Source organism: Ochotona princeps, chromosome 2, assembly GCF_030435755.1.
Source record: "Ochotona princeps isolate mOchPri1 chromosome 2, mOchPri1.hap1, whole genome shotgun sequence".
NCBI lineage: Eukaryota > Metazoa > Chordata > Mammalia > Lagomorpha > Ochotonidae > Ochotona > Ochotona princeps.
This window is the reverse complement of record NC_080833.1, coordinates 94,773,411-94,794,615: the sequence shown is the minus strand read 5'-3', so window position 1 is coordinate 94,794,615 and position 21,205 is coordinate 94,773,411. Positions and strand designations below refer to the sequence as shown.

General features: G+C 55.5%; 1 protein-coding gene across 4 annotated transcripts; it reads left to right on the top strand.

Annotated features, from left to right (window-relative positions):
• The first annotated feature begins 6,045 nt into the window (after positions 1 to 6,045).
• On the top strand, positions 6,046 to 18,742 carry INKA2 (inka box actin regulator 2). 4 transcript variants are annotated; one of them, XM_058660045.1, is made up of 3 exons: positions 10,042 to 10,061; positions 10,929 to 11,106; positions 17,921 to 18,742. In XM_058660045.1, exons 2-3 carry the CDS (start codon positions 11,017 to 11,019, stop codon positions 18,734 to 18,736), a joined length of 906 nt encoding a protein of 301 aa, XP_058516028.1. In that variant the 5' UTR covers positions 10,042 to 10,061; positions 10,929 to 11,016; the 3' UTR covers positions 18,737 to 18,742. The 4 variants fall into 4 exon arrangements, with proteins under 4 accessions (XP_058516029.1, XP_058516028.1, XP_058516031.1 ...); XM_058660046.1 differs by lacking the exons at positions 10,042 to 10,061; positions 10,929 to 11,106 and adding an exon at positions 6,046 to 6,257; XM_058660048.1 differs by lacking the exons at positions 10,042 to 10,061; positions 10,929 to 11,106 and adding an exon at positions 13,956 to 14,459.
• Positions 18,743 to 21,205: the final 2,463 nt, after the last annotated feature.

The window sequence follows — 21,205 nt, the reverse complement described above, 5'->3', positions numbered from 1 at the left end:
CCACTGCTGTCTGCTTAGGTGGTTGGCTGTGGGCCTCACAGGCCCAGCCCCCAGCCTGGCACATACCCTGCACAGCAGCTGGGCACTGGCCCCAAGGACCACCATGCAGGCTTTGATCTTGACTTGTGGCCTGAAAAAGGACAGACAAGCAACAGAGGAATGGAGAAGTCAGAGGCAATTAGACAGCAACAACCACTGGTCTCCCAAAGTCATCTCTATATCCAAACTCAGCCTCCTTAGTCTGTCATCCTGACATCAATGAAGCACCTGCCTATAGGTCGGGGAGAATGGGAAGGCGGGCTTGTCCAGGGCAGCAGTCACTCAGCCTGGTCCCTGTGCTCGGTCTGCTATTTAGTAATACAGATGATCCAGAGAAAGCCACTTAAAACTTTCACACACGACACTTTCCTATAAAAATTCCATTTCCGGGCAGGGATGCAGATGCCATGGAGTTTAAGACTTTGGAGATCACAGAAGAGAAAGCTGGCTAGTGGAGGACAAATCACTTGTCCAGGGTACCCCAAGGAGGGACAGAGTGACCTAGCAGGTGCAGGACCTAAAGTCTAAGCCAGTCCCATGCAACAGTGACCCGGAGTGATTTAGGAGCTCATCTCATTTTCCCTGTTGCATAAAGAAGGAGTGGAATACCTTTCACCCAGGATTTAGGAAGAGTGGCTGACGTGAGGAAAGCCTTCAGCATGTTAGGTCAGAGCTATTTTTATGGCTGCCTGGAGGTTCAAACACCTATCTGTCTTCTGCACTGTCCAGGAGGCCACATGCACTGATTATCTACAATGGCCTCTTCAGTGACAAGATTCTAGGAAAGATTAAAATGCAAGCGATTTTCAAAAATCTCTCCAGGCACAGAAGACCATTTAGGGGATTCACTGCTCACCCGGCATCACACCAGGAACTCTGAGGATGCTGATTCAAGCAAATAGTCACAGCAAGGAGAATCTGGCTGGTGCTGTGGCGGTGGGCCCCAGCACAGCAGCCCCAAGAGCTCTGCCTGCACAACCCATCTGCTCAGCTACAACAGGGTCTCCTGGCCTCGCTGCCCTTGCCCTCTGGGAACTGGAGGCTCTCTGCTGGTGCACCCCGACCACAGGGCTCCCTTGGAAACCCTGATTCTGGATAAGCAAAAACCCTCACATGCTCTCACCGTTGGCTCTAGCTGCTCTCCGGAGGGTTCAGGCTGCAGTTCCTCCCATCTGAACCGGACGAGGAGTGACTCACAACCCCTGTGAAATCCTTGAAGAGGCTCAGCAGCCAGGCTGAGGAGAGCAAACACATAACAAGGCACACCCATGAAGGGACCTCTTTTTCTCTGCACTGCACAGCCTCAGGAGAAGCAGGTAGTCTTTCTTTCTCCTTTGCTCCTAAGTGTCTCTGGCAGGCTGCCAGCCCCTGGCACTTGCACGTGGCGGTGTTGGCCAAGAGGTATGTGGTAAAATGAGCCTGTGCACTGAGTTTCAGGCCTTCATAAGGTTACAGGGAAGCCCACACAGGGCCCTGGGGGAGTCCAATGAGCAAGCCACTGTCCCCCTTGGTACAGTTGGCATTTACCAGCTTATGGTATTTGCCCAAATACCATAAACATTTCCCTTTGTGATGCCCTGACATTCTTCAGGTGTGCTGCTTGGTTGAAAAATATTTGCTTTTCTAACAAATATTTGCAAAATGGAACTGTTTGCTTCCCAAATGGCAATGAGACCCTGCTTTACACACCACAAGCACCAAGTCCACTGCTGCCAATAATTCCATAGAAGATGAGCCCTTAGAGCAGCTATTAATTGTCTTGAGCAATCTAAAGTTTCACTTAAAATTCTCATTAAATTTTCAGGCAAGATAACCTGGGAGTCATTCATGCATCAAGTTTACTCAAAATAGTGTACAATTTATTCATCTAATATCTCCCTGCTGTTCCATTCCGAAATGTTCTAGCACTTACACAAACTGTAACCTGACCTTGAAGTCCAGTGACTTTGTCCAGTAGTTAACTACTCTGGTCTATGTCCTCACGATGCGTGAACATGACAGCACCTCAGGGGGTGTGGAGCTACCAGTTCTCCCTCCTTCCATGGCTCTTATCTCTCCATGGACATGCCCTCTTAGGGCACATCACTGCTGCTGTTCTGGAAATTGGGGGACCCTATTTCATTACTGCACAGATGACTTCTTTGGGCCCCAACTGCTCCATCCCGTTAAGAGGGGAGAATGACACTTGATTGGAAGACGGTCAAGACTCATGGAGCTGGTGCTTCTTTCCAAGTGTTTCTCGTTCAAAACCAGAGTGAACCTCTCCAAGACATATCGACTTTGTCCTCTCTGCTGCCCCTCCTGGTGCTGGAACCCAGTCCTCCACCTAAGATGGCCAGAAGAAAGTGTCATGAAAGCTAGGAGTTAAATTCTTCGGCGAATGTCTAGGCTTCTATCCAGTTCCTCCCCCACCATCCTAATGTGGTGTATGTGTGTGTGTGTGTGTGTGTGAGAGAGAGAGAGAGAGAGAGAGAGAGCACGAGCGTGCCTGGCTCTGCTCAGCACCTCGGGGCCAGCCTGTCGGACAAGGTCCTCTCCCCAGAGAGAAGCAGTTCCGCCGTGATATCTGAACACATTCCAACAGCACGTGATTGTCTCCAGGGTCAGCCCGTCTTGTTGATGCTGAGGTGTGGCCGGAGGGAGAGGAGGACACTGATGACGAGCGCTGGCAGCTGCACACAGTGAGGAATGAGGCCCGTGGGGAGGTGGGCCACATGTCCCCAGGAAGGTGCCATTATGACAACGTTTCCAGGTGGTGCGTGACTGTGTATCTTTTTCCTCACTTCAGCAGATCCCGTTTTGCTGTCGTTGGTGGAGAACAGAAGTTGGACACTGCTCACTCAGGAGTGAGCCTTCTTGAGCCGGCTAGGATGGCGTGGGTGGGGAGGTGCAGGTGAGCGGTGTCTGGATCTGCAGCCAGGGTTTCCAGTGCTGAGGTGCCAGCACTTCAGGCTCTGGCAGTGGGACCCAGGGAACCACCCTGCTTGACTTGGCCCCTGAGGCTGACACCCTTGGACGCACACAGGAGCTGCACTGCCTGTCTTCCTTAGGAAAAGTGCCCACCGCACACACTCCATGTGCTGCATAGGGGAGGAGTTCAACCCAACTCTGGGAAGCTTTGGGAAGTCTGTTCACTACCAACCTCAAGACCTGCAATTCCTCCATTACTTATTTTCAAGTTGGTAATCTCACTCTTCCTCCAGGCTGGGTATGAGGGGGTAGGAGGGAAAAGACTAAGTCATCTGACTCCTCTTCAGCTAAAAAAAAAAAAAGAAAAAAAAATCACGTCCCCCAATCCCCATGCAGAGCCCAAGTATATTTACTCCTGTTTACATAACCATGGCAACAGGCTTTGTTCTCTATCACTTAAAGCCTTAAAAAGAAAAGTCAGGAGGCAGTTCCTTTTTCTTTACTCCTGCCTCCCACTCTGCTCAGAGGAGAACCTCCTCTTGAGGGGGAATAAAAAAGTAAAAGTTTTTAAAACTTACATAGTTTAAAACTCTAGGCCATGGGCTGCTGAAGTGGTATACCAGGCTAAAGCGCTGCCTGAGATGCCTGGAAACCCACAATGGACGTCTGATGGAGACCTGGCTGCTCTACTTTCCATCCAGCTCCCTGCTGATGCACCTAGGAAAGCAGCACAAGATGGTCCCAGTCCTTGGGCTCCTGCTCCCAAATGGGAGACCAGACGCAGTTTGTGGTTCCCTGCTCGGCCCAGCCCAACAGCTGTGGACATTTGGAGAGTGAGCCAACCAACAGATGGCTCACTCTTCTCTCTGTAATTCTGCCTTTACATAAGCAAAAGAAATCTTTAGGCTAAATATTCCTCAGTTGTTTCTAGGTCAGGACAACTGAAGCCCAGTGAAAGGAAAGAACTTAAGTGATACAGAAGTTCATTCTTCAAAACACCAACTTTTTTTTTTATTGGAAAGTCAGATTTTTAGAGAGAAGGAGAGACAGAGTGGAAGATCTTTCATATGCTGGTCCACTCCCCAAGTGGTCAAAACGGCTGGAGCTTAGCCGATCCAAAACCAGGAGCCAGCAGCTTCTTCCGTGTTTCCCACGCGGGTTCCAGGTCGCGAGGGTTTGGGGGCCTCCTCTGCTACTTCCCCAGGCCATAAGCAGGGTGGGAAGTGAAGCAGCCGGACACGAACCGGCGCCCAAGTGGGGTTCCCAGTGCATGCAAGGCAAGGATTTTAGCCACTAGGCTACCACGCCGAGCCTAAGACCAACTTCAGAGAGTTCTCACAGATGGAGAAGACCAGGGTTTCCCTTTGGCTTTAACGTGCCTTCCCACCACACATGCACAATGTGCTCAGTTTCCTGCAGTCAGTTGTGGTATTGGGGGCCGAAGCACTAACAGCCAGTTAGCGCTCAATGCTGGTTCCCTCAATTCTGCTCTCCACGTGCAAATGTCTACCTCACTGCCACGGAGCTCAGCTTCCAAACTCGCCGCTCCCGGGGGCTGGAACACGCCGATCCATCCTCAAGAGTGGCTCTCTTTCTGAGTTCCCGGTGGGGCCCACGGAAAGAGGGCGCGCTGGGAGAATTTCCGCCCACCACCAGAAACAGGAGTGCACCCACGCCTCGCTGGGTCCAGCGACCCGGCGAGGGGACCAAGGGGAAATGCGTTCTCCCGTCTCCTGGCGGGCTCGCAAAAGGCCCCCAGTACACCCGCACCCAGCTCCTTCCCACACGGTCCATCACGGCCCCGTGCTAGCGGCCAGGGATGCGCAGGCTCGAGGGCAAGGCAGTGAGGTCCAGCCATCAGCACCCCGCGATCCTCTACCCTTCGGCTACTGCTTTGCTTCAAGTCCCTTGCTACCGAAGCCTGAGATGAGGCCCAGGGAGAGTGATCAAGCTCTTGCAAACACCGGTTGGAGCACCTGAGGCAGTGTCCTCACTTCGCGGTTCCTTGCTGGGCCGCAGAATCCTGTCCTCCGGCAAGCTTTCCTCCGCGTCAATTACCTTGAAACAGCACGCGGCTAATTGCCCTAATGACTCTTCCAGCTCTGCGACACCGCGCCCCCCCACCCCCCCGAGGGCTCGGCTCTGCCGGGTGAAGCGGAGTTTCTGCACCCGGGGGAACCTGCGGCTCTGGGCGGCGTAACCAGGCCCGAACCCGGCAGCCCTGCGCGCCCCTCGGGGGTCCATCAATTCAAAATCCACACCCAGGGCCCGGCTGCAGCTCACACACCTCGGGTGCTCCACCCGTGCTGCTGAACGGCATCGGAGCGTCCTGCAGGCTCGCTGGCAATCCAGCTGCACCGAGCGCAGCGCCGAGGTCCCGAGTCAGCCAGGAGGGCAGTTGCCCCGGTGCTGGGGAGCGCCAAGCTCCTGCGCGCCCTGGACATCTTTCAGAGTTGTTACACCACCATCATCACCACCACCAACAACCCGCAAGCCTCCTAAATAACTGCTCTCTGAAATCACCGTGTTGATCTTCTTTTGTCCCATCTTCCAGCCTGACCCATCCCCCGTAAAGTACCATGCCTGCCCTAACCCGGGACCCACCCACATCGATTTGTGTTAAGCACGCTACTGGACTGAGGTCCCGCCGGATGGGTGGGCTGGGAGGACCCTACCCTAGGGGGTGAGGAGGAGCCGTGCTCGCAACTTCCCTTAGGAAAGAAAAGGGCTGCCGAAGGTCTTCTAGTGGCGGAGTTGGGGTGGAGGGTTTTTCCTGGCAGGAGAGTGCCACCACGGCATGGCTCTTAACCCAGCTCACCGCTTAGTCCCACTCCTGTTAAACTGTGCTCTCCTTTAGGACACAGCAGTAGTTCACGCGCCTGGTGTCCCACGTACCCCGCCCACCCCCCCCCCCCCGTGCCGGTGCCCTCTGGCATCCCCCGGCGGCCGCCTTGGCCCCAAACCAACATCCAGGCGGAGTCCACTGGTGCCCCTCACCCCCCGGGGCGCTCTTCTCATTGGTCGGAGGCCTCCCACTCCGTGAAAGCTCATTGGCTGCCCCACTTTTCCCTCCGCCCCCGGCCCCGGTGGCGTGCGGGCGAGCGGCAGAGGCAGCTGCCTCGAGTCACAGCCGGGGAGCTGAAGCTGGCTCCGCGCTGCGAGAGGCGCAGGGCGCACGGACCCGGACGCGGCGCTGCCCGCGGTGCCCACCCCGGGACTCCCTCGTGCCAGCCAAGCCCGGCAGATGGGCGCGTGAGAAGGAGAGCAGGGAGATGGACTGCTATCTGCGACGCCTCAAACAGGAGCTGGTAAGAGCCAGGCTAACCCCGAGGGCAGAAGGGCTGCTCCGAGCCCGGACAGGTCACCTCTCCGGCTCCGAGGCCCCCGGGAGCCGGGACGCGCGCGGGGCGGAGCGGAGAGGGGAAAGGAGGACACCGTCCCGCAGGCAGACGGTAAGGCTTGGCCTGGGAAGGGGACCACGAGGAAACTTTCGAGCAAAGACGGCTGGAGAGGTAGGAACAAGTGACAGAGCAGGCAGAGAGCGGCCACCTAGGTTGAAATGTTGCCCGGAGAGGAAAGAGACGACAGACTCACCTACGAGCGAGCGACACTTTGGGGACCGACAACCCCGAAAAGCACCGGACACCAAGTGCCCTGCGTGCCGGGAGAGGCTAGGCGCGCGGGAACCCGATCCCCGCCTGGGGCGGGAGGTCCCTAGAGACCGCTGGCCCCAGGGGGAGTGACACGGCCCCCCGGCCCTCAGCCCCGCCGGGCTTGGCAGAGCTGGCGCGGCTGCGGGGGCAGGCTGGGCCGGCTGTCTGCCCGGGCTTGTCTGCCAGCAGGGAGTGGGGGGGTGCTGGCAGCTGGGATGCCGGGGAGGGCCCTGCGCGGGAGGAGGGGCGCCGCCTTGGCAGATCGCGAGCTGGAGCTGCGGAGGCCCAGCCAGATGTCAGGTCTGGGCTTGGGGAGTGTGCAGGGAGCTTGCGGAGGCCCCGGGGTGCAGGCGGGGGCGGGGAGGAGGCGGTGGGAGAGCCTGCTGAACCCACACGTGAGGCTCCCTGTCCTAGCCCTGACAGGCCACCTTTCTGTTTGCTTAGACCGGGCAGACGTCATGCACGCGCACCCCCAGTCTCTGGTCTAACTGTCCTCAGCCGGGCTGTCTCCCGCCTCTGCCCCAGGCTTTCGTGGCTTTCGGTCTCTTAGGTTGTCTGTCTCCCCAGTCTCTCTCCTCTGCTCTTCTTCAGAGTCAGGGGCACGTAGGCGCGCCCCAGCAGAGAAGGCTGGCCAAAGTGCCAACTCAGGGCTTCACAAATTATGTCACAGCCCTATTCCCCTGCCGCCTGCAGAAGCTACACTCTTCCTGCTTGGGGAGGGAAGTTGGCAGCGCCCTAGGGAGCCAGCTTAGAGGGGTGGGGGCAGCGCTGGAAGCTGCAGGTGTGCTGGGAATACTTCCTGAGCTGGCCCCGCTGCAGCCGGTCCTAGCACAGGCTCCAGTTGGGCCCCTGATCATTTCCTCAGTCCTTCCTGAGAGATGACAGAAGTTCCTGACTGGGAGAATGACTGCTTTGGCAAGTTGCAGAGGTGTCCACGCTTCCCTTCTGACCCTGTACCGTGCCCCTTTCAGCTCTGGCTTGTAGATATTCCTCATGCTAGTTTGGACTGGAGTTCCCCCCAGCGAGCGCGCGCACACACACACACTGTTGTTGATTTTCCCCTTGTGGGTCCAATACCAGAAAGAAGGGTCAAGATCATCGCATGTGACGTCTCGGTCCCAAGTCCATGCTGAGAAAACAAGCTTCCAGAAGCCTCCTCTCCACTATGTGCTTAGAATCCAGGACCATGCCACCCACTTCAGGATCTGCCTTAATCCAGGGTTTGTGGGTGTTCCTGGCATGGGCTTGAATTTTAAAATCTTGCTAATTTGCATTTTTTTGTTTTTTGCAGCACCCTGGGTGGGAGGTGGTGAAGGGAGGAAGACAGTCTGGGATGGCAGGAGAGTAGAAAAGACAAACAGTAATGTACACCAAGCCCAACTCGCCATCCTGACTTGTACCCTGTCTTGCCAAGGACTGGAGCTTCCCCTCACCCCGTGCCTGGGAGGAGGAAGGGAAGAGGCTGAAGTCACTGAACTCCCCGTTAGCTTTCACTTGGCCCTTTGTCTCATCAGCTTCAGCCTTTGACTCTGTCGGAAGAGGAAGCCAAACCCTGGCCAGGGGCCCAGAATGACACTCAGATGGGAGAGCTCCTTGCACCCCTGACCCTCTCTCGCCATCATATTCCTCCCCGCTCCAGTGCCAGCACAGAGTGTCAGGCCACCTGCTCCCCATGCCCCATGCTTAGGCGGCTGGGCCAGATCTCAGCGCCTCAGTATTCCTGGTGGGAGCAGAGAGGAAACAGAGCAGAGTTAGGCTGGATCAGCTGCTCAGCTGTCTTCCCCCCAGGACAGTCAGGACTGAATCAAGTGGATCTTGATTGTGACTGGGCTAGGAAGGCATTGCTTTGCTCATATCTAGAGTCTGCGTGGCGTGAGGAAGGCATACAGGTGGTTTCTGTCATGAGCTGCAGGCAGCTCACCCCAAGATGGGGTCTGCCTCGCCGCCCAAGAGGTCAGTGTGTTGGTTGGCTCTTATTCGCTGTGTGTCTGGGGGTCGCCTCATGTGACACTGATCAAGTTCTACACTCATGTGTTCCCTTTAAGTCCCTTTGATGCCCGGTGCACTCTGTTGGATGCACCTGCTGGAGAAGGAAGCCGATTGGTGAGACCGTCTTTGTCGAGGCAGTTTTCTGCTCTCCTGCAGCTTGGCCCTATCCTTGGCCTGGAACATTTAGATCAGAAGGGTTTGTTCTTGACAACCCCACGTCCTACAATCCCTTAGCAGAAAGTTTGCACTGTAGAAGGGTGAGGGTGTTCTCAGCTGAGGGGTCAGGGGTCAGAGCTCCCCTTTCCTGCTGCCTGAACGGGAAAAGAAGGATCGGGTTTATGGGGTGAAATGTGGCCAGAGAAGTAGCACTGCTCACACACTCCCTCATTAGAATCAGGAGGTCCAGGCTGCCACAACTCAGCAGGGAGCACATCGCTCCCCACCCCAGCTGCCTCCAGCCGCCAAAGGCCTCTCTTCTGCGCCTGAATACAAGGCCTTGGGACCAGCTGTTCCTTGACACCTGGCTCCCCTGTGGGCTTCCACCAAGTGGGGCAGCTACAGGCACACAGAGTAAACAGATGTAAGCCGCTCACAGGGCATTCCTCACGAGATGGGCGAGTGTGGGATAAACAGAAGGCACATGGGCTGGGGGAGGCTTTCTGGAGGAAAGTGAGGCTGGCTCCTGAAGCAGAGAGACTTCCCTCGGGCAGGGAAGGTCCTTCTGGGGCTCCAGGAAGGTGCTAGGAACTCTCCAGCATCCAGTGGCTCCAGGTTCAGGAGGTGACAGCTCAGGGGGAAGGGACAGGGCCCAGATGCCAGACTGATAGTAGAAAATGCCTTCAGCTCTTGCTCTGGGAAAAAGAGCCAATAAATGGAGTCTGAAAGCAGTTTTTGCCCAGGAGTCTGTCGTGGTCTGTCTTGATGTGTAAAACAGAAAGAAGAGGACTTTGAGATGCGTCAGTGTGGTTGGGAGCAGAGTGTAGGATTTGGGCTTAGTCTTGCTTGAACTCAAATCCTTGCTCTACGTGAGTCTCATATACTAATTCACTCCTTGTCTCTAAAATGGGATCTTATAAACTGAGTTTACATAGCTAAGGAATGAAGGAGGACGTGAAGGCTCTCCCCCACCAAGTGTATGTCCTTAGCAAACAGTAGCACCGTACCTCATGTGTGCACCTGCCTGGTAAATTGTTGGTGGAGGATTGAACAGATTGGTTTGTGGAAGTCACTGGTTCATTCCCAGGACACGTTTGTCAAGTTCATGTCAAGCTCAAGGCATTCTCCAGGCATGGGCACTGTGGTTGCAAATATAGGCATAGGCCCTGTCTTCAGGGAACTCAAAATGGAATGACAGAGATAACAACAGTAACAGTTACTGGTGTGAACACTGAAGTGCCAGGCATAGAATGCATGATGCCACCTAATCACCAAAGCAACATTAAAAAGTTTTCCTTTTGTTACTTGTGCTTTGTAAGTGAGAAGGCAGAGGTGTGGGTGTGTGGCGGGGTGGGGGTATAATAACTTGGTCAAGGTTGTACAGCTGATAGGCAGCAGAACTAGGATTCAACCCCAGCCAGTGTGACTGCAGGGCTTCTGCTCTGAAGCTACTGTTACATTCATCCTAGCTGCTAGTATAGAATGCAGTGTATGTATGATAGGAGAGGTGCAGGGTCAGTGCCCTGAGAGTGCCCACTGGGAGATCAGGGAAAGCCTCACCTGATGGCATTTGAGCTAGACCTTGAAGGAGAAATAGGGGCATGCATGGAAGCAAAGCAGCTTCCCAGGCAGATAAGGAACCTTGGGTGGAAGACCCAGAGGCTAAAGTAGTGGGGACATTTGAAGACTGAGTTTGGCTAGAGCACAGGGCACACAGAGAAAAAGCAGGCAACAGAGCCGAAGCAGCCCCGGAGGCCCTGGGTATCAGGTACAAAGTCTGGCCTTTTCTGTTTGCGTTGAAGGGCAGCGGGACAAGAGATGCCCTGTGGTTTAGGAGGTGGTGTTGGAGAGAGGTGGAAGGAGGCGGGGAGATTGAGTCAGGAAGTTACTGTAAGATTCCGGCATAAGATAACAATGACCAGACAGAACAGAGAGATGACTGGTTGAGGTCCCTCGGATGCCCAGGGAATCCAACTGACTTGGGGAGGAGTTATAGCTGGTCAGAGAGAAGGGTTGAAGTTAAGAGGCAAGCTTCTCACGGAAGCGTCCTTGGGCCCCTTTCTCCCCCTGGCTGCCTCTTGCCTGAACATGTGACCCCAATAGATGGTTCACTTGGGCCAGTGGGCTCATCCATCTCACACCCCTCACTTCCTCTTTTCTTTACCTTCCTCTCCCCCGCAGCTCTTGGCACAGCTTCGCTGCTACCTTCCTGTTGAGAGTTCCAGCCAAGAGCAGGGACTGCTGAAGGTCCCATTCACTGGGTTGCAGAATGGGCCACTTGGGGCTTTTCCCATTCCTGGCCCCACAGCCTCTCCCCCTAGCTTCCCCAGGGCTGAAAGAGACCATGTTGGAGAATCTTGTGAGTAATAGGGGGTTGGGGATAGTAAGCCAGGGCCTGCTGCCAGGTCCATGGGCAAAGCTGGAGCCTGTGTCCAAGGGTTCTGGCCAAACTGGAAGAGGGCGTGAGATGGATGCAGGCAGGGCACAGCAGCGAGACCATCAGGGATGCCAGGGAGGGCTTGGGAAGGGAGCCCAGGAGGAGGCTGGTGTCACATTTTCCCATCCCTGCTCTCCTCCCACAGAACAAAGGGCCCAGCAGGTGCCCAGGGGGAGGGCGCTGTCTGGGCAGCTGACCCACGCTGTCCCCTTCAGGGCTTCGGACTGCAGGCCTATGGTGGCACCTTCCCCTCCAGCTCCCCTGCAGCTGGCTCCTCTTTTCTCTTTCAGGATTCAGTGACAAAGAGCTCTTCTGGCTAAAGGAACTGAACTGGGGTCTAGAGTTTCTCTGGGAGATTACTTCATGAGCTTCCTTCCCAGGTGGTGCTGACGGCCCTACTGGCCTCCCGCAACAGCCCCCTGAGACTCAGAGACCAGAGGGTGCGCTGGCTGCAAAGCCCAGGGCTGGGAGCAAAAGGGGAGGCCCTGAGGTCCCAGATCCCATGGATAAGCCTTGGGATCCCAGGCAGCCAACTGGTGTCATATACCATGGCAATGATCTCTTCACGCCGTGTGATAGGCGTTTCACACAGCTTCTCTTGTAAATGCATCACGCACACAGCAGCTCAGAGATGCCTGATGGGAGAGTAGATTGTCTATGGACACAGTGTCAGGAAGGCAGTCTGGGAGGATCAGAGAGGACTTCCGATTTTCTAATCCACAGCGTGGGTTGTAGTCTTAAGTGTTCCCGAAGTGATCACGGCCATGTCCAGGAAAGGGCTGATGGATGCTCACACGTGGAGGGGCTCTCAATCCTCAGATAAAGAAATTCAGACACAGAAGGCTGGCGGATCTGCCCAGCATCACGTGGCTCCCTTAGCTGGGTTGCCTGGCCAGGACCGTGCACTATACTAGGAGGTCACGGCTCAGACACTGTGAGGAAAGCAGGGACTGAGAGCCAAAGCCAGAGACAAGCTGGCTATGCAGATAGCGTGCAGCACGAAGCATCGCAAGGCCAGTAAGACCAGGGAGGTGGGAGATGGGCAGGGGTGTGACGTGGAGGTAAGGGGAGCCTCTCACAGAAGGGGTCCTCTGGACTTCACTACTGGATGTGCCTGTTGAGGGCATTGTGTGTGCATGTGCATGTGTGTGTGTGTAGAGACAGACCAGCGTGTAGGAAAGGGAAGGCAGGCTAAATCCATTCCCACCCAGCCTGATTTGGGCCGCTGATCAGGGGCTCTCCAGCTGAGCCCTGACAGCAAGCTGGGAATGATGTGGTCTCTGTCCTGAGGAAGCATTTGATGCTCAGAGCTCATCAGAGGTTAAGGAGGAATCTGGACCCTCCAACCAGCCCTTTGACGGGCACTCAGCATTCGGACTTTTTCTGGCTGCTCTGGCCACCCTCCTAGGCTCCCCACATGGCTTTCTTCTTCCTCTCGGGTTCCTCGGGTGGGAAGAGTTCTGGGATCTGGGTAGGTCCCACGCTCTGGAAGGGACCAGTGTGGCCTCTGGCTCTTTTGCTGGGTGATATCATCCCCTTGGGGTCTGCTGGGAAAAGGCCAGCGGACTGACCTCCTACCTCCCCATCACTCCCAGCCCTCCCAGTTTCCACAGCTTGCTCCCTCCTCCCCTTTTCCCCCATCTCACAGCTGCCTTCTGTCTGTGGCTGGGCGGCCTGAGGTCGGGCCCTTCCCCTGCATGGGATGGAGGTGGTGGGAGAAGGGACAGGGGGCATGTCATGAGTGGAATCCTATTCAGATACATGGAAAAAGGCACATGCTACAGGTCCACGGGGAGTCTTCATGTGCAGCCAAAGTTCACCAAGGGGGGAGTGGCACGTCATTCGTCTCCCCTCACAGTAGCTGTGCCATGGCCCTGCAAGAATCACTGTGTACCCACTTTTAAGCATGGAGAAGTTGTAAACCAGAGAATTTCAACAGCCAGCCTCGTGAGTCACACAAGCTACTCTATGTGTGCTAGAGCTGCAGTTTGAACTCATTCCACCTGTCTCCAGAACCCAGTCCAGCATAGCATGCTCCATATGGGTGCAATTTCAGCCTCATTGATTTCAATGGTTCCTCTGTTGGATGGGCAGCCCTGAATTCATCCACATGCCCACACATGCATTCTTGCTGGAAATCTGTGCAAAATGTCAGCATTCTTCCTTATGGATTTTTCCACCCTGGATGAGACTGAATGGGGTCATTTCATTCCTTCCACTGCCTCGGACCTGGACTGTGTTTAGCCCGTCACGGAGAAGCCTGCCAGATCGCTCTGCTTGCCTCTCGGGGCGATGAAGCCTTGTGAGTGGCTTACTGTCTGAAGGGAGCAAGCAGTTGGCAGGGATGATTTGGGGGAGTCAGTGGGACTCACTGTCTGGGGTGACACCGTGAGGGGTAGAGTGGAGTCCTTGTCTCCCAGCCAGGGAGGCCCAGTAAATATTTCATGAATGACTGAGCAAGCATTTACACTCACCGAGGAGAGCAGGACCACAGGGACGAGCAGATGACGCGACACAGAAGAGCTTTCTTTCTTTTAAAGATTGACTTATTTGAAAGACTTTCAGAGAGCGAGATCGGTGATAGAGAGGTGACAGATCTTCCATCTGTCTACTGGTTTGCTCCTCAAATGACCACAACAGCTGCGAGTGGGCCAAGTCAAAACCAGAAGCCCGGAACTCCATCATGGTCTCCCACGTGGATGCAGCAGCCCAAACACATGGGCTTTCTTATGCTGCTCACCCAGCTGCAGCAGCAGGGTGCTGGATAAGAAGCGAAGTGGCTGGGACTCCAACCTCTGCCCAAGTGGGATGTTGTTGTTGCTGGTAGCAGCTGAACCTGTGTCACAACACCGGCTCTGCAGAGATCCCTTAGTGGGAGTGTGGCTGGTGTGCGTGTTTTGGCACTGACAACTGTCTCTGAGGATCTTGACTCAGGCCCTGGGAATGTGGACTTGAGTGTCCAGGCAATGCAGAGATGGTGGTGTAGGGGGTCAGGGCACTCCAGGGAGGCTCCCACAGTTTCCAAGGCATGGGACTTGCTTATGTTTGGCTGAGAGTAGGGTGGCTGGATTGAGAAGCCAGGACTCTGTGGTTTCAGGTAGGGGTGACATGGAAGGTGACCCTGGGGAGGAGGGAGGTATGGGGAGCTGGCATGGAAGAGAAGCAGTGTGGCAACAAGGAAACGAGTTTGCTTTGAGACTTCTGGGCTCCTCCAGCTGTGCCTCTGGGTGTCACCAACTACAGCCGAAAGCCCCGAAAAGGAAGGGCTCTGAGATGTAGGAGCAAGGGGCTGCCAGCAGCGTGTACAGCCAGCCCACCATGTCTCTGGCTGCCGCCACCACCACCCAAATGGCACTGACTGCCCAAGCAATCCCTAGATCTGTCAGGACCTCGAACCATGGCTTCTTGCCCTGTGTTGGAGAAGGTGCACAAAGCGTGGGCAATCCCCCATTCCAGTACAGGCTGTCTGTGCCCTAGGGGACAGAGTGTCCTCCCCTGTCCTTCAGTGCAGCTGGCTTCCTGGGAGTCCGGCTCACATCCCCTCATCCACACCAGGGCCAGGCCTGGCAGGGGAGGATTCCCTACACTCCCTGTACTCCCCCACCAGAAGCCTGTGAGGGTCAGCTGCCAGCCAGCCCTGACCAGCCTGCAGCGCCTCTGGGCTGCCCTTCCACTCCCACCCCTCCGCCCTCTGGACTTAGCCCTGAGCATTCAGACAAGCCTGGGAGGTAAGATGATCTCACGGGCCCCTGGGGATGGGGGTGGCAGGGCAGAGGGGGTGGGAGGGAAGGGAAGGCTTAAGAAACAGATGGTCTCTGCACAGGAGGCTTGCTGTGGGTAACTTGATCAGGATCTGGGGAGGGGGCTAACGAAACCAAGGCGGCTCAGGCCAGGGACCAGGAGCCAGTAAATGTTGTCATACAGAGCCAACTCCTCCTGGGCCTCCACATCCGCCCTCACCTAAGCCACTGTCAGCCCTTTCCAGCTGGCAGCTGGGACTCAGCCCTCAGACACCCGAAATGCGGCAGGGAGACTGGTCCCCAGGATCAGGGGCGTGGCTGCGATAGCAGGGCCAATCAGACTGAGAAAGTAGGAAGGGCATTGAGCCAAGTCTGAGAGCAGCTGAGAGAGGACAGGTGTTTGGATGGGAGAGAGGCTGGGGAGAAGCTGGGACCAGGAGTTTGCTGGCCTCCTTAGCTTTCTCTGACCAGTCATATGGGAGAAGCAATACATAGAAACTGGCACTAACATTCCCTCTCAGAGAACCTGAACCCCTCCCAGCCCCAGGAGTCCCTCCTACCCCTTCTTCACCACCTAGGTGATGTATAGTGGTCAGAGCTGGAGTTTCTGCCCTGAAATGGTCCTGGGTTCAAGTCCCAGGCTTAGAGTTGTGTGACCCTAAAGGAAGTTCTTTTACCTCTTCCACAGTTCACTCATTTGTGACCAGACAGCAAAAATATGACCTCAGGGGCCCGGCACGGTAATCTAGCAGCTAAAGTTTTTGCCTTGCATGTGCCGGGATCCCATATGGCCATCGGTTTGTGTCCCGGCAGCCTCACTTCCCATCCAGCTCCCTGCTTGTGCCCTGAGAAAGCAGTCGAGGATGGCCCAAAGCTTTGGGACCCTACACCCATGGGTGAGATCCAGAAGCAGCTCCTGACTTCGAATCAGCTCAGCTGCAGCCATTGCGGCCACTTGGGGAGTAAATCAACAGATGGAAGATCTTCCTCTCTACCTCTCTTCTTCTCTGTATATCTGACTTTCTGATAAAAATAAATAAATCTTAAAAAAAAATAGCAGGGCCCGGCGGCGTGGCCTAGCGGCTAAAGTCCTTGCCTTGAACGCCCCAGGATCCCATATGGGCGCCGGTTCTAATCCCAGCAGCTCCACTTCCCATCCAGCTCCCTGCTTGTGGCCTGGGAAAGCAGTTGAGGACGGCCCAATGCATTGGTACCCTGCACCCGCGTGGGAGACCCGGAAGAGGTTCCTGGTTCCCGGCATCGGAGCGGCGCGTACCGGCCATTGCGGCTCACTTGGGGAGTGAATCATCGGACGGAAGATCTTCCTCTCTGTCTCTCCTCCTCTCTGTATATCTGACTTTGTAATAAACTGAATAAATCTTTAAAAAAAAAATAGCAACCTCATTGGGTTACCAGGGCAGTTTGAAAAAGTTAAATGGGGAAATGGAATTCGAAAAAATGTTGTGAAATTTATTTTTGGTGTAAAACATTTTTTGAAATCCACACGTAGTTTTTCCATAAAACATATTTTCCATGGATTTTTTAATGTTCTCCTAGTTTTTCTTTCAAAGATTTATTTATTTGAAAGGTAGAGCTAAAGAGAGAGAAGGAGGGCCCGGCACGGTGGCCTAGCGGCTAAAGTACTTACCTTGAAAGTGCCGGGATCCCATATGGATGCTAGTTCTAATCCCAGAGGCCCTGCTTCCCATCCAGCTCCCTGCTTGTGACCTGGGAAAGCAGTCAAGGATGGCCCAAGGCCTTGGGACCCTGCACCCATGTGGGAGACCTGCAAGAAGTTCCTGGATCCTGGCTTCGGATTGGCGCAGTACCGGCCATTGCAGTCACTTGGGGAGTGAATCATCGGACAGAAGATCTTCCTCTCTGTCTCTCCTTCTCTCTGTATATCTCTGACTTTACGATTAAAAAAATAAAAATAATTCTTAAAAAGAAAAAAAAGAGAGAAGGAAAGACACAGAGAAGGCTTTCCATCTGCTGGCTCACTCTCCAAGTGGCCGCAACAGTCTGAGCTGATCAGAAACCAGGAGCCAGGTGCTTCTTTTGGGTCTCCCATGGGGGTGCAGGGTCCCAAGGACTTGGATCATCTTTTGCTGCTTTTCCAGGCCATTAGCAGGGAGCTGGATTGAAACTGGAGTAGCTGGGCCTCAAACCAGTGCCCATGTGGGATGTCAGTGCCACAAGTAGAAGCTACCACAGCACTAACCCCTTGAATGACCCTTTCAAGATATGCATAGTTTTCAAAGTATTTTTGCACTAAATAGATTCCTCTTCATTTTAAATTGAAAGATGTCTTTATAAAACTTCCATGAGGCGATGTGCATGGAATGGTTGGCCCAGGTCCTGCTACACAGGAAAGGCTGCTGTCGGGCTCCAGGGAGGATGGGGATGGCCACCGGACATGGTTCACCCTCACTCCGCTCTCAGCTCTGTCCTGGGCAGAGTACTGAAGTGCTTCCGTGATGGGGTGGCTGGGGAAGTGCAGTGGATCCAGAGACACAGCTGCACCTCACTCACAGCTGGCGCCTTGACAGTGGTGTGTGGCAGCTCTCCTGACCGTCCCATGTTTTACTTTGAGTACAGTCATGAGGAAGTCACGCGAGATACTCCGCGTGGGATGACTGTGCACCCTTGGCAAGTGCATGTGTATTCTAAGCACACTCGAGGTGGACTGAGTCAGCAGTGAGGTGTAGTACACATCGCTTTTTAACTTCTGATGTCTTTGGCTGGCCTTGTCAGGACATGGCCTCATTGGAATTGGAGCATCATCTGTATAGCTCAGGGCGGTGCCTGCCTTAGCTAATGTTTCCTCGCTCCAGTCATACTCATGTTCAGAGTTCTCCTCTGCTGGCCCGCAGGTGCGCTGGGCCAGGCTGTCAAGAGGCGGGTTGGTGACAAGTGGAATGATGCTGGGACTATGAGGCCGGGCTGTCCTCCTAGCCCTGCGGCTCACTGGCCCTGTGTTTTCTCTGCCCCAACAGATGTCCATGAAGGAGGTGGGCGATGGCTTGCAGGATCAGATGAACTGCATGATGGGTGCCCTGCAGGAGCTGAAGCTCCTTCAGGTACAGACAGCACTGGAACAGCTGGACATCTCCGGAGGGCGTCCGGAGAGCCCCCCGCAGACACGACCCGAGCACCCTGCGTGGGAGGCTGCCAGAGTTCCTGCCAGACCCGAGGCCGCCTTCCCTTCCAGCCAGGCTTCTCTTGGCAGCGGCACCAAGTTCCTACCCAATGCGAGTGTCTGTGGGAACAGCACAGCCCCCCTGCCCCGGACCCAGCCACCGAATCACCAGAGCTGTGACCGGCAGGGGTCAGAGCAGCTGGAGCCTGATGATTGGACCTCCACCCTGATGTCGCGGGGCCGCAATCGCCAGCCTCTCGTGTTAGGGGACAATGTTTTTGCAGACCTGGTGGGCAACTGGCTAGACTTGCCGAAACTGGAGAAGTCTGGGGAGAAGTGCGAGACTCAGGGGGTGGGGGAGCCCAGAGGAGACAAAAGCCAGCCCCGGGAACTGGGCCGCAAGTTTGCCCTCACTGCCAACATCTTCCGGAAGTTCTTGCGCAGCGTGCGGCCGGACCGTGACCGGCTGCTGAAGGAGAAGCCCGGCTGGGTGACGCCTACAGCTGCCCGTTCCCAGAAGCTCAAGAAGCGGAGCCACGCCAAGGGCTCCGGACACTGCTCCTTCCCAGGCTCCGGGGAGCCTGGAGGAGGGGACAGCTCTTCCACAGCTTGCCCCAAGACCCTGGAAGCCTCGCCCTCAGGCTTTGATATTAACACGGCTGTCTGGGTCTGAATCCTAGACACTGAAGCTGTTGCTTGAACTTGAAAAGGGCCGGGTCCCCAGGCTGGGTCCCTGGGGGCAGGGAGGAGGGTGGGCAAACGATTGGCAGGACTTAGGCCCATCTCCAAGTTCCTTTTCCCTCAGACAGGAGGAAGAAGCGGAGTTTTCAGTGCAGGGGTGAGGGGGCGTTGGTGGGGAGAGGCTGTCCCAGGGGCTGGCTGATGGGGGAGTGGTGTTCATTAACAGAGGAAGAGGGAGAGGAAGTGGGAGAGACAGTGAGATGCACTCCTGTGGGGCAGGACGGGACCAGGGAATCCTCGGACATTTCTCTGATGTCCCCAAAGACCCCATTGGAGTTATCTAGAAGGAAGAGGGCATTGAGGCCCCTTCCTGAAGAGCCCCCACCCAGGTGACTGCTTTCCTGGCCAGGCACCGCTTCTGCTGCTGGCAGTCAGGGCTGGGACTCCTAAAGAGGCTAGCTGAATGAGGTGACATGTAAGGGGCACCTCCCAAGCGACCCCCAGAGCTGCCTTCTTGCATACCGCCTCATTCTCATTTGCACATGGGCCAGTGAGGCAGCCAGGAGGATCTGTTTTGTTCAGATGAGGATACAAGCTTTACCCAGGCTGCTGGTCCAAGGACTCGCGGCTGGCAGGGATCCTGGAGGGGCTGCACTGTCCCTGTGCGACACCTGGCCTCGAGCGCAGCTATGGCCTCTGTGTCCCTCCTTGGCCCGGAGTCAGCTGAGGCTTGGGGAGCAGGGCTGGGCTGGGCTGGTCCGAGGGATGGCAGCAGCGGCCCCGCCCACCTCGGCAGGCCACGTCCCCTGGCTGTGAGAAAACAATGCGGGTCTCAGGAGGGTGCGCCCCTGCTCCACCCTTCCCTATTCCTCCCAACCCCCCACCATCCCCAAGGATAGCAGCTCAGGGTGATGGGCTGTGACAGCTGCAATTACAGGCGCGGCGCTTCCTGCCCCCAGAGCGTTTATAGCAAACTACAAGAGAATATAAGAAAGCCCCTCTGCCCGCTTGCTGGACCTCTCCTGCAGGCGCTGTCACGTGACAGGTGTTTCCTTGATGGGAGAAGCGACAGGAGGGAGGGATAGACGGTCAGGGTTGGTTGGTTGGTGGGGTGTGTGGCTCTCAGCCTCGGGGAGTCCCAGAAGGGCTGGCTGGCTTCTTCCAGGACCATGCAAAATGGCTAGACAGGCTGCTGGCAGAGAAAAGAGTCCAGATTTGAACAGAAGGCCTCCAAAACCTTGGAGTTTTCTCTCTCTCTCCTATCTCGGTCCCTGGAGCTAATACTGTGGTGGAGCTGGCCCTTGCGTCTGTTCTTCGTATCCATAGAGAACTCTGACATTGCAGTCCAGGGCAGGCATGACTGTGGTGGGCCTTCAGACCCTTGATGGTGGTGAGATGTGGATGTGGCAAAGGGTAGGGGGCAGGGTGCATGTGAAGATCCCACCTGCTGATTGTGAGGGGAGAGACCTGACCTGCAAGGTGTTCAATATGGCACCAGTTCTGAGTCTGGAAAGACTCTAGGAAACCAATCCACGTCTTGGCCATTCACCTACAAGTCATGTCGTGTGGACTGACCATAGCCATTCAGAGCCATTGAACAGTTTCTTCAATAGTTCCCAGTGTTGGGCATTGCAATGTGGACCTCAAGGGGACCCAGCCAAAGGGAAACGGATCCTTAGCCATAGGAACCAGAAAGAATTCAGGGAGTGGAAACCCATTTTAATGTGAGCTCACACCACACAACTGGGACTCGCAGCCTCAGTGACAGGTGCCAGGCACCTTCTCCTCAGTGCTGTTCCCCTGCTGTTACCGTCACGCCCCATGTTTAGTCCCCAAGCAGTTAAGTGATTCACCCAAAGTCCTGAAGAGGCAGAACTGAGATTGAAGCTTCTTCCATTGGCTTATGGTTGCACTCAGTTCACAGTCCTCCACACCTGCTCCAAAGCCAAATGTGGGGGAACAGCCACAATTGCAGCCCTCCTCCCCCACATTCCTACCCCATAGTACCTGTTCCTCAATAGCAGGTGGCACACTGACTATCCCCTGCCCAGGCCTTGCCATGGGGAAGCGACACCCCTCTGTGATGTCAAGCTTTGCTAAAGAATGTTTCTCCAAGTGGAAGTCGCTCAAAAGTGGAAGTCGCTCTGCTCTTCTGTATCTGTCACACCCCACCCCAGCCCTGAGGCTCCTAGCACTGATTTTCCTGAAGCCAAGGGCAGGAGGTGAGTGGGAGTGACAGGGGAGTATAGGAAGGTTGAGAGTTCAGTGGACTGCCAGACAGGGCGAAGCCAGGGGAAGCTTGCAGGGAGAGACTGACAGCTTAATTCTGCCTCTGGGGCTCATTTTATGCTTAATTAGGACATGCAAATGAGCTGGAAACTCATTTAGTGCCCTCCCTGGCATGCAACCCTGCCCCACACCTGGCCCGTTTCCCAGTCAGGTAGAGCTCCCTGACCAGCCT

Excerpts from the sequence above, each read along its gene's own strand:
- INKA2 (XM_058660045.1), top strand. The coding sequence starts at position 11,017 with ATGGGCCACTTGGGGCTTTTCCCATTCCTGGCCCCACAGCCTCTCCCC. Across the intron at positions 11,107-17,920 it reads AGACCATGTTGGAGAATCTT|ATGTCCATGAAGGAGGTGGG; the intron begins GTGAGTAATAGG and ends CTGCCCCAACAG.